The sequence below is a fragment of the Cydia splendana genome, chromosome 24 (genome assembly GCF_910591565.1).
Source record: "Cydia splendana chromosome 24, ilCydSple1.2, whole genome shotgun sequence".
Taxonomy (NCBI): Eukaryota; Metazoa; Arthropoda; class Insecta; order Lepidoptera; family Tortricidae; genus Cydia; species Cydia splendana.
This window is the reverse complement of record NC_085983.1, coordinates 9,805,973-9,825,383: the sequence shown is the minus strand read 5'-3', so window position 1 is coordinate 9,825,383 and position 19,411 is coordinate 9,805,973. Positions and strand designations below refer to the sequence as shown.

General features: G+C 39.5%; 2 protein-coding genes and 1 non-coding gene across 3 annotated transcripts; 1 reads left to right on the top strand and 2 right to left on the bottom strand.

The window, feature by feature from the left end:
• Positions 1 to 684: 684 nt before the first annotated feature.
• Trnas-cga (transfer RNA serine (anticodon CGA)) lies at positions 685 to 756 on the top strand. The gene has a single exon. It is a non-coding gene; the product is annotated as a tRNA-Ser (tRNA).
• A 1,962-nt stretch (positions 757 to 2,718) lies between these two features.
• On the bottom strand, positions 2,719 to 18,774 carry LOC134802509 (protein MEMO1). Its single transcript, XM_063775189.1, has 9 exons — positions 18,627 to 18,774; positions 15,299 to 15,380; positions 14,994 to 15,062; positions 13,707 to 13,819; positions 12,816 to 12,927; positions 11,174 to 11,239; positions 9,719 to 9,872; positions 5,878 to 5,982; positions 2,719 to 4,411 (listed from the first exon to the last, which is right to left on the bottom strand). Exons 1-9 carry the CDS (start codon positions 18,673 to 18,675, stop codon positions 4,274 to 4,276), a joined length of 888 nt encoding a protein of 295 aa, XP_063631259.1. The 5' UTR covers positions 18,676 to 18,774; the 3' UTR covers positions 2,719 to 4,273.
• LOC134802433 (uncharacterized) lies at positions 15,726 to 18,007 on the bottom strand. Its single transcript, XM_063775094.1, has 2 exons — positions 17,528 to 18,007; positions 15,726 to 16,694 (listed from the first exon to the last, which is right to left on the bottom strand). Exons 1-2 carry the CDS (start codon positions 17,944 to 17,946, stop codon positions 16,280 to 16,282), a joined length of 834 nt encoding a protein of 277 aa, XP_063631164.1. The 5' UTR covers positions 17,947 to 18,007; the 3' UTR covers positions 15,726 to 16,279.
• Positions 18,775 to 19,411: the final 637 nt, after the last annotated feature.

Sequence of the window (19,411 nt, the reverse complement as noted above, 5' to 3'; positions counted from 1 at the left end):
TTTTTATAATAAATGGGCTTACTCATGACCACAGACTAGCCTAGGCGTAGACGTGGCCTACGATGGAAACACCACATATACAAATACAAAGAAGAAAGACCTTTAAAGTGAGTTCGCCGACATCTATACATATGCAAAAGAAAACTTATCTACTTGTGTGGCGTAACGGTGTATTCCCATTTGTCCCCGGCGGGTACAAATGGGAAGGATTCATCCAGGGGGCGGGCATAGATGGGAATACACCGGAATAACATTGAATATCGTTCTAAGATGTAGTGGATTCGATAAAATAAAATAAATTATCTTTACTAAAATTACAGTTCGATTGCCCAATCTCTCTGGTTTTGTTCTAAAATGACCGCTTAATTATTTAGATTATTACTGGCAATAATGGCATAGGGACCTTCATTTGACGAGAGGTTTAGGTAGTAGAGCAGTACATCTGTCATTTTAGTATCTAGACAATAAAAACAATTCAAATGTATTTGAACAAATTAATTTTTTTCAGAAAAATATTTTAATTTGTTTTTATCAAGTAGAAACACTACTATATAAATTATAAACTGAAATAAATGTCATATACTAAGAAAAAGTGACCAAGGCCTCTAGTACCAGGTGCCAGGGGGCGCCATAAGCCTTCAGTAAGAAGTGCATATACTTGGAAAATTTGACCTATGCCGCTGTGGCCCGGTGGCCGAGTGGTTTAGGCACCTGCCGCGATAGCAGAGGACGCTGGTTCGATTCCAGCCTGGGGCACTAGAGGCCTTGGTCACTTTTTCTTAGTATATGACATTTATTTCAGTTTAAAAACAATTCATACCTCAATTAAGTAATTGAATAAAATCCGCGTTAGACCCGTCTATAAATGTGAGTTAATATGAATTCATACCTCGTTCAGGCATAGTTAGATTCTGAATGGGTTTTTTTACACATGTAATTTATGATAACTACTATATGCTACATCCGCCATTATGCCTAGTATATAAAAAGACACAATTATATTGAGGTTTTTAACAATCCGGTAAATGCACGTTATAGAAAAGTGATTTAAGGCATTAATACATACCAAAGAGTTATTGATTGTAATAGATGTAAATAGATGGAAAACTTAAGAAAAACCGTGGTCCCCAGATTACTGAAATAGGCCCTTAGCTGTAATAAGCATGAATTTGACTTTGGGACATTGCACATCGTATACAATATAATCAATTAATCTTTGGTATATACGTAAGAGGTAGATAATATTCCTATAGTTCGTTTTTTTAGCATTAGAAAAAGACTTGACGTGTCTTTTAATTTAAAAACGCTTTTTAAAAATCAGTCATTATTACTTATGAAAGCAAAAGAATGTAAATAATCATATATGATTCATAATTGTTACATATTTGCCGTGACATATTTTTCAAAAGTGTTTTTCAATAAAAAGACACTTCATGATTGTTCACCTTTTTTCTAATGCTAAAAAAACGAACTATAGTTTAACATTTCAGTAATGTGTGAAACGATTTTGTGACGATACCGATTTATGATTAATAATTTCATTACAAGAGTGTTTTTTTTTTGTTTTTTTTTTTTAAAGAGTGTTTATTAAAAAAACATAAGTTCTTAACACTATATAATATATTACCATGCTAGCTTATATATAAATTCATCTTTCTTATCTTATATTTTAATTATACATAAATGGCCTAGGACAAGGGACTAAGTTTAAAAATGAGGAGTGGAAACATCTCTTTACCCTTATATGGGGTAAATATAAGTACACTTTTTCTACTAGCCGACTGTAATTCTTGAATTAAGATTTCTTATACCAAACTGCAATTGGGTATTTTTAATGTATGGGCTCCCAGCTCAACTATAATATTCATTTCGATACAGTTTAGTCCACTATAATGAAATTGACCAATCACAGCTCGCCGCGATCAAGAGGACGAAACAAAACCATAGCTCAAATTAATTATTTTAGGTTGTATAATAGAAACAATTGGTTCATAATTCAGAAACGCGCATGTGACACCCTTAATGGTTTGTTTGTGTGATTCTACTAGTTTAAAGTATTATTTTTGTTGACTAGTAGAAAAAGTATTGTATACAATAGTGATATAATCAAGCTTTTCAATCTCGTACCTTACTTAGGCAACTCAGCAAGCTTCGTTGCCTAAACACGGTACTCGACTGAAAAACTCTCTATTATATCACGATTGTATAAAATACTATTACCTAAAGAACTTGGCCATTTATCATACTTAAAAAATAATAGCGTACAGAAACAGATACTACAGGTAGAATCGGACCAAGCTAACTCTGCATCTGCACAGACTTTGCAATAACAAGTTGTGTGTATGTCATTATAAACGTTAAATTTGTATGAAAATATGACGCTTATAATGACACTTTGTTCTATCAACATCGGTGCAGAGTCAGCGTAGGCGGACTCCAAATATGTACATATATTGCAAAATAGATTGCATACATTTTATAGACACCGACTACTTGGTTACACGTGTATGTTCGTACACGGGTACTCTTATAAAGGGTCTTTAAAGGGGCCCACTGATTAACAGTCCGCCGGACGGTATCGGCCTGTCAGTTAGAACAAAATTTTGACAGTTCCGAACAACTGACAGGCCGATACCGTCCAGCGGACTGTTAATCAGTGGGCCCCTTTATGTCTATGAATGTAAAGCCTGACCAGTAATATACCTATGATCATTGTCAAGAGGCCGCTGTTATCAGTGGGGAGACACTCCTGACTTCGGGCAAACTCGGCTTCGTTCGGGTCAGCATTGCTCCAAGCAATTATTAGGGCTGACACAACTTGACGTCCTTTTGCATGCCCGGTCGTGCACACAATTTGTGGTCACAAATAAGACAATTACTTGAATTTTGACAACCCTAAAAGCCGAAAGGGATAATGCCAAGTTAGAAAGGGATATCATGATTCGACCCTGAACCGCTGTCAAACTTCGATTTTGTAGAAAGTGTCTTTTCTGTACGGTAGTTGTTGTTGACTGTCCTAGGGCACCCCGGAGGTGCATAGGGCCTCCACAAGATCCTTCCACGCCTTCCTGTCTAGAGCAACCGTCTTGGCCTCGTTCCAGCTCAGTCCTACGGCTGTCAGCTCGTTCTCTACGCTGCGCCTCCAGGTGTGTACAGGGCGTTTGCGGGCTCGCTTCCCGCCCCTGTACGGTACGGTCTGTACGGTAGTACTATTACTTATTCTGTGCTGTTATTCTCATGTATAGGGTGACAGTTCGGTATATAATGAAAAAAATAGTTCCAGTGAAATTCCGCAACATGGCGCGTGATCATATATTCATGGTCAGGCTTTACGTGTATGTTGGGAGAGTGACGCGACGTCTGAGTATTTAAAGTACACTTACACACTAACCCCATTCTGCATAAAACTTCACAAGCCTCAATTAGTTAACCCCTTACCGCATGTAATAAAAATTATTTGTTTAAATTTGAACTTTAATAGCTGTCAATAGAGTTGAATATCATATCCGCCATATATTGCTTCGTATGCGGTAAAGGGTTAATTTATGTTTTATCCTTTTCTTACAAATACATTAAGACAGATTAAGACAAACACGGTCAATCGGTAATTGAAGCTTGTATCGCGTTTATGATTACGCAATGAAATACCCGTGTACCTCGATAAACCCGTGTACCTAGAGTTGTGCGTAAGAACGTTCTCCGTTTACTATGGGACATGTTCTCGAGAAAATTCCCATACAAAATGGAAAACGTTCTCGAGAACGGCACAACTCTGCGTGTACCCCAATGAACCGTCTACTCGAAGAGACGCTCTGGCGTACGAGACGTCCAGGTCCTGAGGCGTCATGCACTGCTAGGTTTGTGCGTATTTCGTAATATTACCCGACTTAAATAAGACTATCTCCTTGCAGTAAGATTTACTAATAATAAAACTGTGACAAGTAGACAAGAGCCTTAAACTTCCCGTGTACGGATACACATGTACCCCGACATACCCGTGTAATTTACCCCACTATACCCGTGTACCCATTCGAAGACGAGCGACGCGCTGGCGACGAGACGGAGGAATCCTGCAGCGTAATGCACTGCATGGCCTGCGCGTACTACCCCGTGTACCCTATACGCATGTACCCCACTAAACCCGTGTACCTACTCGAAGACGAGCGACGCGCTGGCGTACGCGACGGAGGAGTCATGCAGCGGCATGCACTGCGTGAACTGCGCGTACTACCCCGTGTACCCTACACGCGTGTACCCCACTATACCCGTGTACCTACTCGAAGACGAGCGACGCGCTGGCGTACGAGACGGAGGAGTCCTGCGGCGTCATGCACTGCGAAGACTGCGCGTACTTCAGGAACTTTAGCGACATCTTTGGCGCATTCGAGGAGTTGGCCAGCTTCGATACGGCCTGTTGATGGAACAGTTAATATTTTAAAACAACCACATAAGAAAATATTTTATAACAAATTCCATAATCGAATTTAAACTGTTGTGAGACATGAACATTGAATAATTTTACGCTTTAGACTCACTTGTCGCGTGTGACTTAAGTGAGTCTAAACCGTAAAATTATTCAACGAATTCCATATTTAAAACCGAGTATAATGTAAGTAGTTCAGTTTCCTCTTTACTAAAATCATAGCTGCGACTTCAACTTACAATAAGTAAAAAATATTATTCAAATAAATTCAAATTCAAATATAAATATTCTTTTAATTCGCCGATACAACTTATTCCAAATCAATTCCCTAGCTTTAAGGCTAACCATCTCGAAACCCAAGACTTTTCATTAAAAAAAAACCCTTAAATCTGTTCATCTGTTTGGGAGCTACAATGACACATACTTTTAACATCCCTATTTTTGCGTCGCCAGTGGGACATTCCTCCTTTCGGGCATTCTCGGCTCCGTTCGGCTCAGCATTGCTCCTAGCATGAGCAATTATTAGGGTTGACACAACTTGACGTCCCTTTACGTGATTACTTGAGTTTTGGCAACCCTACATAACCGAAAGTGATAGTGCCATACATTAGAAAGGGACAGCATGATTCGTCCCTGAATCGCTGTCAAACTTCGGTTTTGGAGGAAGTGTCATTTCTGTACGGTAGTCTTCTTCTTCCTCGCGTTGTCCCGGCATTTTGCCACGGCTCATGGGAGCCTGGGGTCCGCTTGACAACTAATCCCATGATTTGACGTAGGCACTAGTTTTTACGACAGCGACTGCCATCTGACCTTCCAACCCAGAGGGGAAACTAGGCCTTATTGGGATTAGCCCGGTTTCCTCACGATATTTTCCTTCACCGAAAAGAAACTGGTAAATATCAAATGGTATTTCGTACATAAGTTCCGAAAAACTCATTGGTACGAGCCGGGGTTCCTTTCTGTACGGTAGTACTATTATTTATGGTATCGTCTTGGGTCGTCCCATTCGTTTTTCGTCAAGTTCTTATATTAGTCCTATTCTGCTTTCGTCACTCATTCTACATTCGTCACAATCGTCGGCATAGACTAGGAATCCTCTGGACCGAGTTTAGAGCAATTATTTCATGCAACCGATGATGCCAAAAATGCGGGGGTGCGCGGGACGAGGTGAGCGAGTCCCGTGCCGTGATTGGTCCGTTCAAAGACGGACGTCACACAAAGACACTTTCGACTCGAACATGGAGTAAAATTACCGTATGCGTGGCAGAGGGGGTAGCGCGACTATGCTAAGTCTGGAGGATGTTTTGTATGTGATCGTCGGTGGCTTTCAATGTAGAATGAGGGACGAAAGCAGAATAGGACTAATTTAAGAACTTGACGAAAAACGAATGGGACGCCCAAGACGATACCTTATTTATTGCGTCGCGTCGGTTAAAAGTGTAGTTATATATTACCTGTAGCAAGACTCCTATGGGATGGCGTCCGCATATGGTGTTGCCATATTTGTTGAGGTACTCCGTGAACGAGCGGGGGTCCATCGTCTCTATGATGTCCATACCCTGGAACAAACCATCTGTCCATCAGAAAGGGGTCCTTATTAGGGTGGTTAAAAAATCATTTTTTTTTTATTTTCCGACGGGGCACCCCCTTATTTTGTTACACTTATTATGCTGATAAAATACACCAAGTTTCGTAATTTTATCTCAACTACAAGCCGTGCTCAACCACTTTGAAATTTTTCAAAGTTGTACGAAATCCAAAAAAAAAAAAGTATTTATTATTCAGAATTTTATTTAAGTATCTGGTTTCACACTATTTGCACATGTGATTTATAAGTTTTGAAGTAGAAAAACATTTTTATTTCTATTATTTATAATTTTTCAAAAGTAAGATTATTTGAATTACACCTAAAAAAATCATAAATAAAAAATAGAAATAAAAATGTTTTTCTACTTCAAAACTTATAAATCACATGTGCAAATAGTGTGAAATTGAAATTGATTTCATACAACTTTGAAAAATTTCAAATTGTTTGAGCACCCCCTTGTAGTTGAGATAAGATTACAAAACTTGGCGTATTTTGTCAACATAACAAGTGTAACAAAATGAGGGGGTGCCGCTTCTTCTAACTAGAGTTTGAATTTTTCCCATACAAACGTGAACCAGCCTAGTCCTTATGCTCCATGTAAAATCCATTGGGTTATTATTAGTGATCGTTATCAACGTGCTGTATTGGTAGCAAAGTATGGTTAAAAAAAACAAATACGCAAGTATTTTAAACATTATATATTTAAAAAATTATGAGATTTATATACAGGGTGGAAAGGCACGACGATCCTTCCCGGAAGTATTAGGTCGTTTAAGTGATACAGAGACTATTGGTAATGGTAAGAATCGTTAATTGAGTAAAAAATAAAAATTGCAAAAATACTACTTTTTAACTGTGGTGATAACCCTATAGCATGTGCACATGACGGCTAGATTAAGGATCTCCGTCGGGAAAGCTCGGGACTTTACACTTTTTTCCGATCGTTGACAGTATCGCAATGATGTATGAATGACGCATAAATGTCAAATAAATCAAATGCATGCAAAAATATTACAAACAATTTTATTACTTTCTTAGATAATTACTTTTTTCCAATATTTAATACTATCTTCTTTTCACATACGGTGTTCAAATGTACCTCCGTGTATTACAACGCCGCCGCAGCCCGTACCCGAGTATGTCGATGCACATGCGATATAGTGTATGCTCTTCGTCATTTATCCTCCGCAGAAAGCACCAATTAGCCTTTGTCTCATTTCGTCCGCAGTTTCACATTCCGTTTGGTTTGGTACACCATATCTTTTACACAGCCCCACAAATTTAAATAGCCACGAGCATCTAACATTTTTATTTGAAGAATATGACATTCAATAAGTATAGTTCAATGAAAATTTAATTTCAAACATCAGACGTCTTGTCTATTTCCTACCACGCAAGAAGGTTTGTTAGTTTGGTATTGAAGAAGTATTTATTCTTGATTTATTCTTAGTATTTAATTTTTGCAAGTTCATTTGGTGCAACTAACACAACCTACTTGTTATTTTTAATTATTTTAGATAGTTTCCAATTATTCGAAAATAATTTTGTGAAACGTGTTAAGAAACTAAAACCTTTTTATCAGTCAAGGAAACCAGAGATATTTATAAGACGATTGCGTACTTTTGAGTGGTTGTCAATGTCACCATTTGAACTGTCGTTGTAAACAATGTTGTGGTTAGTATTATTAATATTAAGGAATAACATAACTATTTCATTCAAGTATTGAACAAGTGGAACCACTAAGAAAGCGAAAATCCTGCAATGATTCTTACCGTGCTGTAAGCAGACCTAAAAATGGTTAGATGGCAACAAATTAGCATAATTTCCTGTCGAATACTGATTGTTTACAAGTAAGTTCATTGACCCTGTCACCTGTTAGGGTTAGAACAAAGTAGTTTTTTGCGTGGATGTTTAAAAGGTCATAATTTAGAAACGGTTGCCCATATTAACATAGTTTCTATGGAGAAAATATAGAGCTTAGGCTAAACTATCTCCCATTTCCGGAAAGGATCGTCGTGCCTTTCCACCCTGTATATATTTATAATCACTTATCCAAATTATACTGAATAAACGACTAACATTTGTTAGAAATAATATTTTTTTTGTATAGACAAGCCATACTAACAATGAAATTGTCGTAATCGCAACCTGTACCACGCGAACAAAACGTCGTAAGCGCCGTGAAATTCATGGTCACGTTCTAACAAGTAAGTGCGAAAGTGACAGGCATAGTGACAGGCGATAAAAATCCTACCATGCTACCGTTGCAGGAGAACTTAACCACCGTCTATAAAACAATAGTCATTCGACGACGGCTTCGTCGTCGTGCGGGGTGCGCGGGGCGGGTCGCGCACACCCGAGCTGCATACATCGCCATTGTTAGTAGCTCGGTACCAGGGATGTTGCGGATGCAGATTTTTGACATCCGCGGATGCGGATATTTAAAGGCTCACTTCCGCGGATGCGGATGTCAAGATTAGGTACTTAACAAACGACAAATATTACACTTTTCGTAATTTTTATTAAAAAAAACGAAACGTTTAGTATTTGAGCAAGAATATAGGTGTGAATGTTTAATAAACAGTAACTTGGCCGACTTTTCTGGATCTAGACGAATTCGTTATAGGTAATGACGAAATTACCTAGCACTTACGCCGCCGCTAAGACGTTCCTGTACCGACTTGTTCGATATCCGCATCCGCATAAGCTCCGCATCGATTTATTGCGGATGCGGATGTTGAAAATTATGCGGAAGTTCCGCGGATGCGGATGCGAATATTCGCAACATTCCTGCTCGGTACTACTTACAGGGCTAGCGTGTCTCATAGTAAGTCTTGGGCAGTTGTGTAAAAGTCTATGACAACCCTACTGTGTTCTTGTGCGGTGCATTTACGCATACATCTTAGGCGTCGGGCCACTGTTACGGGTACTTTTTACACTGTAACGTAACCATGATAACGAGTGAAAAGAAAAAACCGGACAAGTGCGAGTCGGACTCCCCCACCGAGGGTTCCGTACTTTTTAGTATTTGTTGTTATAGCGGCAATCATCTGTGAAAATTTCAACTGCCTAGCTATAACGGTACATGAGATACAGCCTGGTGACAGACGGACAGCGGAGTCTTAGTAATAGGGTCCCGTTTTTACCCTTTGGGTACGTAAACCTAAAAAGCTGATTCACCCAATACAATTTTGAATTCCTTTTTACCTGTTTGTCGAGCCACTCGATGCTCTGGTAGAGCTGTCCGCGGGAGGAGTCCCGCCAGGTGTAGCGGAACCGGGAGCCCCAGTGACAGAAGTCTGATGATATCACGTACACTACCTCTCCTAAGTCCCGCAATGTCCTTCTAAAGGAACAAAACCTAATAACTGGCAAAGTGGAAGGAAACAGACCTAGGGGCAGAAGCCCGATACGTTGGACTGACCAGGTTCGCACCACCCTCGACACCACCGTACACGACGCTCTTCACGAGGCAGCAGATAGAAGTGTGTGGCGCCGAGTGGTCCACACAAAACTATTTCGACGAGATGGTCACGACCCTCAGCATTGAGGAAACCGACGCGAGGAGGGGAGGAGGGGGACTTCCTAAGTCACGATGTCCTTTTCGAAGCACAACACCAAATCAAATTTTGAACTGGACCTAAATCCCGATGTCCTTTTAAAAGGACAAAATCGAATCAAACCTCTAACTTTAAGTAGAGTGTCACCTGTTTGTCGAGCCACTCGATGCTCTGGTAGAGCTGTCCGCGGGAGGAGTCCCGCCAGGTGTAGCGGAACCGGGAGCCCCAGTGACAGAAGTCTGATGATATCACGAACAGGTTCTGAGGGTCCGCGAGGTAGGGGGCTAAAATTGCGCCATATCTAGAAATAAAAATAGTTTTTAAAATATTTAAAACTTTTGCCTTTTGAACACATATTAAGAGCCCATCAACGTGCACACTAGCGCCACTGCCAAATAATCGTGATTATTTAAATTTAACGACAGGTATTTAAAAAAGGAGGCCGCTACGTACTGTATTGTGTATTTAAGTACCTTTTGAATACATCAAACTAGTTTTTATGTTGCTGGATTCGTCAATCTATGCGTCCAAAGTTAAAACGGCCGTTTTTGTTTTGAGTTCCTAGATCGACGAATCCAGCAACATAAAAACTATACTGTCGCGACCACGACCAGTGAAACCTGTGTCGAATCGAAACGTCCGTAAATAAAGGTAATAAAATAAATTCGCGATAGATAGACAGGTCTATAAATATGTGTTAAAATAATATTTGGCAAAAAAGTCATTTATGGTACAAGTTTTTATCGCTGACTGTACTTCGCTTTCCACAGGCAACTAATACTCATGCCTTCTGCCTTCATCATCAGATCAGCTCGATGGTACCATTATATTGCATTGTCACCCGACTTATAGGGTGGTATTCCACCTATGGGGTTATTCCCACTAGTTACCACCAAGTTGTTACCAGTGGTAACTACTGGGAATTTTTTTCCCACCTTTTACCACTGGTAACTACTGGAAAAAAAATCCCAGTAGTTACCACCAACTCGGTTTGGTAAAAGGTGGGAATTTTTTTCCCAGTAGTTACCACCAAAATTTTGTTAAATTTCAGTATGAATAAAAACAGAATAAATAGTATTGTATAAATTTAGAGTGCTTTTAATAAATAATTATAAGTCGATTAGTGTTTCAGTAAACTGCCTTAAAAGTGATCAAAAATATTAAAACAGTTTAACCGGTACAAGTGCAAAAACTAAAATGTGAATGTAAGGATAAATTTAATCATCCAGTTACCACTGGTAACAACTTGGTGGTAACTACTGGGAATAACCATCTATCCAATTTCTTTGTCCCATGTGTATTGCGTCTCACATTTTGCTTAATGAGAGAGTGAGATTAATGACATTGTACAAAGAAATTGGACTGGTGGAATACCACCCTTCACATGCAGTCATGTATATTGTATGTGTAAATACAAGTGCGAAAAATAGGAGATCGTCATCAGGTTCGCACGTGTATCGTACAACGTTTCACAGTACATATCGCCCTTTAAATTCGACGTAGTTACGTAATGTGCTTATTATAGCACTAAGTGTCGTAATGTAGCTTATGTAGCACCAGATGTACTGTAAAAGCGTGTAAAAAAGGCTACAATTAACTCACTTGGCTTCTTTTTCAGGCGTTAACGATCCTACGAGTATTGGTATGATCGTGAAACCGGTTTTGTATCTGAAAAATTAAAATAAATATTAACAGCACTCGTAAAAGTCAAACACGTGGGTAACGCCACTCTTGGCTTCGCACGGGTTAACAAATTATACATTTAAACCTTGCTCACTCTATAGGGAGCGTGCGCGTTGGAGGGTCTGCCATCTTGTGGCCTGAATCGGAAACATATGTGCACATGGACATTGCCAAAGCAAGTGCTACCATCTACCGTTCTCGTCAGTACGTTTCCTTGTGCATAGTATTAGGTTCTGCCATCTAGTGCGCTACATCGGAAACATAAACCACACATATACGCGTCGCTCCAAAAAATCTGACAGCTCCTATGCTGCCTCCTATAGTTCATGCACGGGGCCTATTGATAGGTGAAAACGGCATGAAAATCCGTTCGGTAGTTTTTGAGTTAATCGCGAACAAACAGACAGACGCGGCGGGGGACTTTGTTTTACAAGATTAGACCGCGAGCCACGAACAGGTTTCCATGACCAATCGCCTCCCGGGCGATAAAATCGTATATTGGTTAACGGCTATGTATGATGATTATGATGAATCCTCGTGGACGTCAGCTGCCGCTCCGTTGGTGGATTGAGCGTTGACTGAAAAACAATTTTTTTTACATGTTCAGGTCATCAACTGACGGTCTTTCCACCGCGATGCAACCGGCTGACTATTTTTTTAATTCACGATAGCATCTAAACTATCGTCTGACAAAGTATCAGCCGGGAGGCGATGACTGACGATTAGAGATGCACCGGATATTCGGTTACTATCCAGCCCTTATTTTAACATCCGGCCGGATACCGGTGAGTACCTTTGCTCGATTTCGGAGTAAACAAATTGGATTTAAGAAACATCACGGTCATAATCGTACTCGTTTATTATTTTAACATTCCACTCGTTTGCACGCGCACTCATTTCGTACCTAGAAAAGAGTCCGCGCGAACGTTCACTACGACACAGGTCAAAACCTGCACAATGCGCACCTAAACTCTAAATCATAATTAGATTCCAAAAAAAGTAAGACAATGTTGCCACTTCTTACTAGCGCGTCTTGTATTTATGTAAAAATAAGTAAATAAAAGTACTTTTTTAAATCGTAGGAGTAAAATTACCAATAAATAAATTATCTTAGCGTATTTATTTATAAAAAGGAATTTACTATTTTACAAACAAATTATTGAAGTGGCAACATTTTCTTACTTTTTTTGGAATCTAATTATGATTTATAGTATAAAAACCGAAAAGTAGGTATAGTTCCGCCTGCCGAATATTCGGCGGCCGGATACCGAATATTCGGCCGATGGTCAGGCCGAACATCCGGTATCCGGCCAAACAACTATTCGTTGCATTTCTAATGTTTGAATTGTTTTAAAATAAGTACGATTAAGACCGTAACTGTTTCTTAAATCCTATTTGTTTACTCCGAAATCAACAATGTTACTATCCGGTATCCGGCCGGATAATAAAATAATGGCCGGATACCGGATAGTAACCGAATATCCGGTGCATCTATAATCTCTAGTGACGATATACATATGCTCCTGACCCGCGGTCTACATGTAGTGATCTATCTACTTACTCTTCCATGACCTTGGCTATATACGGCAGGTGCATTTCTATAGAATGCTCGTCTTCGTCGGTCTGCACGTCCATCCACTCGAACTGCCGCGTCGCCTCCAGCTCCACGTAAACTAAACAAAAAAATAGTAGTTTGTGTTACAAGGGATCAAAATGATATATGTATTTCCGATAAGGGCGTACATTGAATCCTGAATGAAGTGATGGATTCTACAATACATAGAATACGTAGAATCCTGAGCGTAATGAGGGATTCAAGTGTTAACGCCCAAGACGAAATAATTTTGATACCGTGTGACACATACTGCTTTTCACATCAACTATGAGGACAATAAAAAAATCTTACTCTTGACACAATTATTGTTTCAAAATATTATTCAAGCTAAAAAAAGAATGCAAAAAATAACAAAAACAGTGTCCTAGAACAGAAAAGTGCCACTTTGATCCCCCCTAGCAGGGAGGAAAAGTGCCACTTTGATCCCTCCTAGCGGGGAAGAAAAAGCCCTTTTCCGAATAGGTGATGTGAAAAAGTAGATTAATAACCAAGGGGAGCATTCCACGGGCTGTCCCGTACAAACGGATTTTATTTCATGTGTTGCGACTTTTTTTCGGCATTTAAAGCAGGCGTTTATATTTCTGTGCATACTTTTAACCATTTGTCATAGAAAAGGAAACTCTTATACCTGCATCAGAAAATTCGCGTTTGTACGGGACAAACGGTAGACAATTTCATGGAAAGCTCCAAGGGATGAGTCTCCCATTTCTGACGAGATATTTTGACGCTCGAATGGAGTGATCCTCGACAGATCGAGTCAAAAACCGGCCAAGTGCGAGTCGGATTTGCGCACGAAGGGTTCAATATAGACAAAATAGTTTCAGATTCAAAACTCACTCTGTTTGTCTATGGTGAGGTCATAGAGAGGTGTTTGGTACTTGTCGAGAGACGACAGCGCGCAGCCCCCCAGCCTCACGTGGTGCGAGGGGCCCAGGATGAATATACGTTTGCTGAAATGAAAGATATACTCAGTATAATGCAAGTTATTTTTGTACTTACACTCTGTATCTTTAGGTATTTAAATAAAGGCGTATCAATTTTTCGCCAATCTTATTAAATTGCCCGATTGAATCAGGACGTGCGGACGCAAACGCCAATTTGGCTCGCCGAATTCAACCGCTGATAATGACCGATATTACCGATAAAATGAGGTGCGGACGCAAGAATACCAATTTGTGAGGCCAGTATTTTCGTTCTGGGGCATTTTTTCAATTTAGAGGGCTCTAATATCACCATAAATCTAAAATTGGAGATTGACGCCAATTTCATTTCTGATCAAATCGACCGATTTGATCAGTCCCGTCTGGATACCGCTTAAAAGTAAACAAAATCTACCCTCAAATGGCTCCTTAAGCCAGTTGAGGGTAGATGAAAACATTACACGATCAAATAATGTAGATTAAGGTCAGGTCGTACAATGACTGATCCAGGCGCTTTTGTAATTGGTCGGTTAACCAATAAATGTTATAACTACCCGAAAATGTACAAATTGTTTGTTTACTTTTATTTAAATACCTAAAGATACAGAGTATAGACGCACCACACCACACCACATTACTTAGCTAATATTATAGAGACGGATTGTCAAAGTAAATTATGTAGTCACTGTAAATTTACTGCCATCTTTCGACAGAAGATAAAACTGTTAGAACGCCATTTGACTTTGATCGTTATTCTTTCACTGATATGTGTTACTTATTAAATATTATTTTTATTCGACTAACTATAGGCCAAAGGTATGGTGCAATCCATTCGAGCGATGGCGCCATAACCTTCAGCCTACTCTCGAGTACATGGGGTTAATATTAATTAATATTTAACAAGTTAACACATATCAGTGAAAGAATAAGGATTAAAGTCAATTGGCGTTCTATCAGCTTTAGTCGTCTGTTGAAAGAAGGCAGAAAATGTATCGTAGCCACATAATTTACCATGACAGTAACTCTCTATTTCAAATTCTCTTTGGTGATGTTCTGAATTAGAAACGGTCATACTGAATTTTGTATAAATAGATTAGTTTTTTTTTGTGAAAGTATTTTTGAGAAGAAATAGAGGTATGAAGATATACCAATACTACTATTTGAAGATAAAAATATAGGTACCTCATTTCGTAAACATACTTACACAACAACAGGGCTGACTTGTCGGTACGCGAAGGCGGCGCAAGCACCGCAGTACGAGTAGCCCGCGTGACTGGAAATATAAAAATAAGTAAAATAACTACAATACAATACTCTAGTGTCAGGCTAATAAAAAAAACAACGGGTTGCACTCCGGGAGTGCCGGCAGAAGTGAAAACTCAATGACATTGTAACAGTTTTTCGATCAGGTCACATGACCTGTCGCGAGTTTAACATTTTTTCCCCATCACAAAAAGTGCACAGCGCCGCTAAAGAAGTTTTCAATTCAAAAACATGATATAAACTTACGGGGCGATAATGGCCCGCGCGGGTCCATGGCTGAGGTCCGCTTTGGACAGCCAGAGGTCCAGCTGTCGGGACAGCTCGTTACCTGCAACAGAAGTCAGACCAAGGTACAGACAGCTCCAGAGAAAAGGTATCCTCCCTGCATAGAAGGTTCCGTATTTTTTAGTATTTGTTGTTATTAAGGCAACATAAATACATCATCTGTGAAAATTTCAATTGTCTAGCTATCACGGTTTATGAGATACAGCCTGGTGACAGACAGACGGATGGTCAGACGGGCAGACGGACAGCGGAGTCTTAGTAATAGGGTCCCGTTTTTATCCTTTGGGTTATTCCATGTGGAAATTTTCACAATGTTGGAAATTTTTGTGGGATCACATCATACTTATAATAATATAAAGTTATAGGGAAATGAATAAAACCACAAAAGTATTCAACAAACTAAATATAATATACATGATATAAAAATACATAAGACATTAAGGTATGTTACAGAATTTATTGTAAAGGCCTTTACACTTATTTCTTTTCACATTTTTGTGCCGTTTTTGGTCACTAGTGCGGGAAAGTAGCACCATATGTGCTGTAATAGTACATTACGATACAAGTGCTAAAAATAGGACATTCGAAACGAGTGGCGATAAATTAACACAACCAAAAGGAGTGATTTAAATCGACACAAGTTGCGAATTACGTATTCGCATGTGTATCGTACATCGTTTTACAGTACAGTCAGCAGCAGAAGTTGCTAAGCGGGCGAGATGTTCAAAATTACCTTGACACGCTCTTATTCTCTTAACAATAAAGCCGCGTCAAGATCATTTTGAAAACCTCGGCCGCTTTGTAACTTCTGCTGCTGACTGTACAATGTACATATAGGCCTTTAAATTTTCGACATAGCCACGTAAAGTCCTTATTACCCCACTAGTGCGGTAAAGTAGCACTATATGTACTGTACTACTGTAAATACAATACAATACAAATTCATTCCTCTCCATCTTCTACCATCTTAGCAAACTTCTCCGAAGCCTCCTTCAACAGTTTCTCACTAAACTGCGGAAACTTAACCTCAAACTCCGTCTTCAGCATCTCCAGATCCATTTTACTCAATTCCATCTGCTCGGACATAGTTTTCGTATTCTCATATTCTTTAAACTTGGTCATATCTAGGTTTGAATGCTTCTTGATTTCTTCGAAGCCTCCGATGGCATCTTGTACGGCGTCTAGTAGCTGTTTGTATCCGCTGTTCTTGTCGTAGCCGAAATCAACGTTCTTTGTAACGAGCTTGTCTAGATGAGCTTGCTCGGTGTTGGACAGGCTGTTCAGGATCTCCGGAGCAGTGCTGTTGGCAGTTGCTTCAAAGATTTTAGCGTTGTCTTGGTGGCGCAGTTCGATTAGTCTGAAAAATAAATAATCCAATAAATTTGTGCCTATTATTAGGACACAGATCAACCTAGTCCTTCGGGACGCTCAATAAGGCTGGTGACAACACCAGTCCCCACAAGGGTACTTGGTGATAATATAATTTATAATTACATCTAACGACTTGTATACATGGAAAACATCCATAAGTCAGGAACAAAATATTTGTCACAAACACACAAATGAAAACCCTTTTCAGGAATCAAACCCAGGAACTCCTGCTTTGTGGGCACTGGGCAGGGTCACTACTACTACTACTACTACTATTACTATGACTAGGCCATCAAAGAACTAATTATAGATAATTTAAAATATTTAATGCCTCCAGCGAAAAATTCTGACCATGCATGTGTTTACTTAGGCAAGGCCAAGACATTTCTGCACAGTTTTCTTGTGACACCAGGGGAAACTGATCCTTCCGGGCATTCTCGGCTCAGTTCGGCTCAGCACTGCTCTGAGCAATTATTAGGGTTGGCACAACTTAACGTCCCTTTGCGTACTATTACTTATTCTGTGTTATATCACGGAATAAATAATAGTACTACCGTACAGAAAGGACACTTCCTACAAAACTGAAGTTTGACAGCAATTCAGGGATGAATCATGCTATCACTTTCTTATGAATATGATTATGAATGTATGGGACTATGCCTTCGGCTATTAAGGGTTGTCAAAATCAAGGCATTATCTTATCCGTGGTCGTGCACGCAAAAGAACGTCAAGTGGTGCCAACCATAATAGTTGCTTGGAGCAATGCTGAGCCGAACGGAGCGAGTTTACCCGAAAGGAGGACTGCTAGAAGTGACTCACCTCTCCTGTTCCTGAACAAAGGTTATGTCTTTCAGCCGCCGATTAGTCTTGTCCAACTGCGACATGGTCTTCTGAAACCTGTCCGCCAACAGCGCCATTTCTTTATCCACTTCCGTTTCCTCCCTTTCAATCTTCTCATCCAGCAAACAGTCTTCCAACATCGAACGCAGAAACTTCCCGTACGCTACTTGCTTGTTTTCCGTCTCGAAATCAGGTATAGCGAACTCCGGACGCATTGTTATATCGGCCTCGCTAACCAAAGTAGCGTTTTTGTTGATTTTCGTGGGACGCGTGTTGCGATCTTTCATTGTGGTCGACGGTACGATGGAACGGCGCGTGGTTGGTGGCCCGACGGTAGAAGGTCGACTTTTGTACGTTTTTGGGGCCGTTGACGACACCGATTTGGATTTTCCAGACATTATTAGAGATTATTTTTATAAAATGGAGTGTAATGGTCGTTTGTTTACGAGAAAATGACATTCGTTTGAATAGTGTCATGGCAACCGACGTTTCCGGTTCGTTCGGAAATGTATATTCGTACTTCACACAACTTTTTATATTTTAGAGGAATACCGAAAAACTTAAGAATATACGTGCCGAACTACTAATAAAATCATCAGTTGCTAACTTATTTTCAAATTACAGTAGCAAAAACAAATAATTTGAAATGTGCTCCTTACATCAACAATGAAACCAAATTTCTGAACGCAATTTTAAACGGAAGTCAGTCAAGCTAACAATAAAATTAAAAATATGTGTATTTATTTACGTTATCATCTTCCTGCGTAAGATTACATCCCAAAAGAGTAAAAAAAAATGTTTCTATTAAAATAGAAGGACAGACTGGGGTAAAGAACAAAGAGACGAATCCACCAAATCATACAAAAGGTCACTGAACTTTTGACTTACGTAGTCATTCAGACAAAAAACTTGTATTAAATTTAACAATACAGCAATCAAAATAAGATGAATCCAGTATTGCAGGAAAAACAAAGCACATTAAAGAAAACAACAATGTACGCATGTACAATATCATTGTATAACTCCTCTACGTTGAGAATACCAAATCAACATTTAATAATACTGAAATGTGACATACCATTCTCCGTATACCAGCTTCCAGCGTGAGAAGCGTTGCGGCAGGACATTTTAATTTGATCCTAAATTTAGGAGATAAATAATACAACGGAATAGTTGAAATTTTATCTTCACAATCACAAAAATAATACTTTGACGTTGACTGTCATAAATATCCACAAATATCATGTATCGGTGAGCGTTGAGTGAATGGAAATGGAAGAGAAGAATGGTTTTGTAACATGAATCTAGGATATACCTGGATCTGGCATGAGTGGTGGGGGTAACTGACAGAACGGGATAGTCTTATGTAACTTTCAGTAGGATAGCAGCGAAAGAGCTATTATTGTTTGTCCTTGTCTCAGTCTCACATTTTATTTGTTCCCCACCTTTTTTTTAGTATTGGATAATGGTGGGCAACAAATGGATTCGACCAATCACAGTGTCGCATTTGCGTATGTTTTGTCCCTCACGGAGGCACGCTTATACCACTTCTATACGATCCTACCTTCTATGTTTTGTAATAATGGTAATACCCAAGGGCCCAACGTTTTCTGTTCTCTTTCACGGCGCAGCAACTAGTATCATTTCTCTCTCCTCGCTCTTTTAAAAATGCCGTTTGTCAAAAAGGGACAACCATACTGTTGACAAGATGAACTTCAAATCAAGTGTTGCCTTTCTTGATGCGCCCAGGCTGTATATGTGTGCGTAAAAGCGTATATGTGTGCTCTTTTAGGGATGTGAAAAGTCGATTTTAATCATGTTATATATCGATAGACGCTACACAGCGGAACGAAATAGAGATTA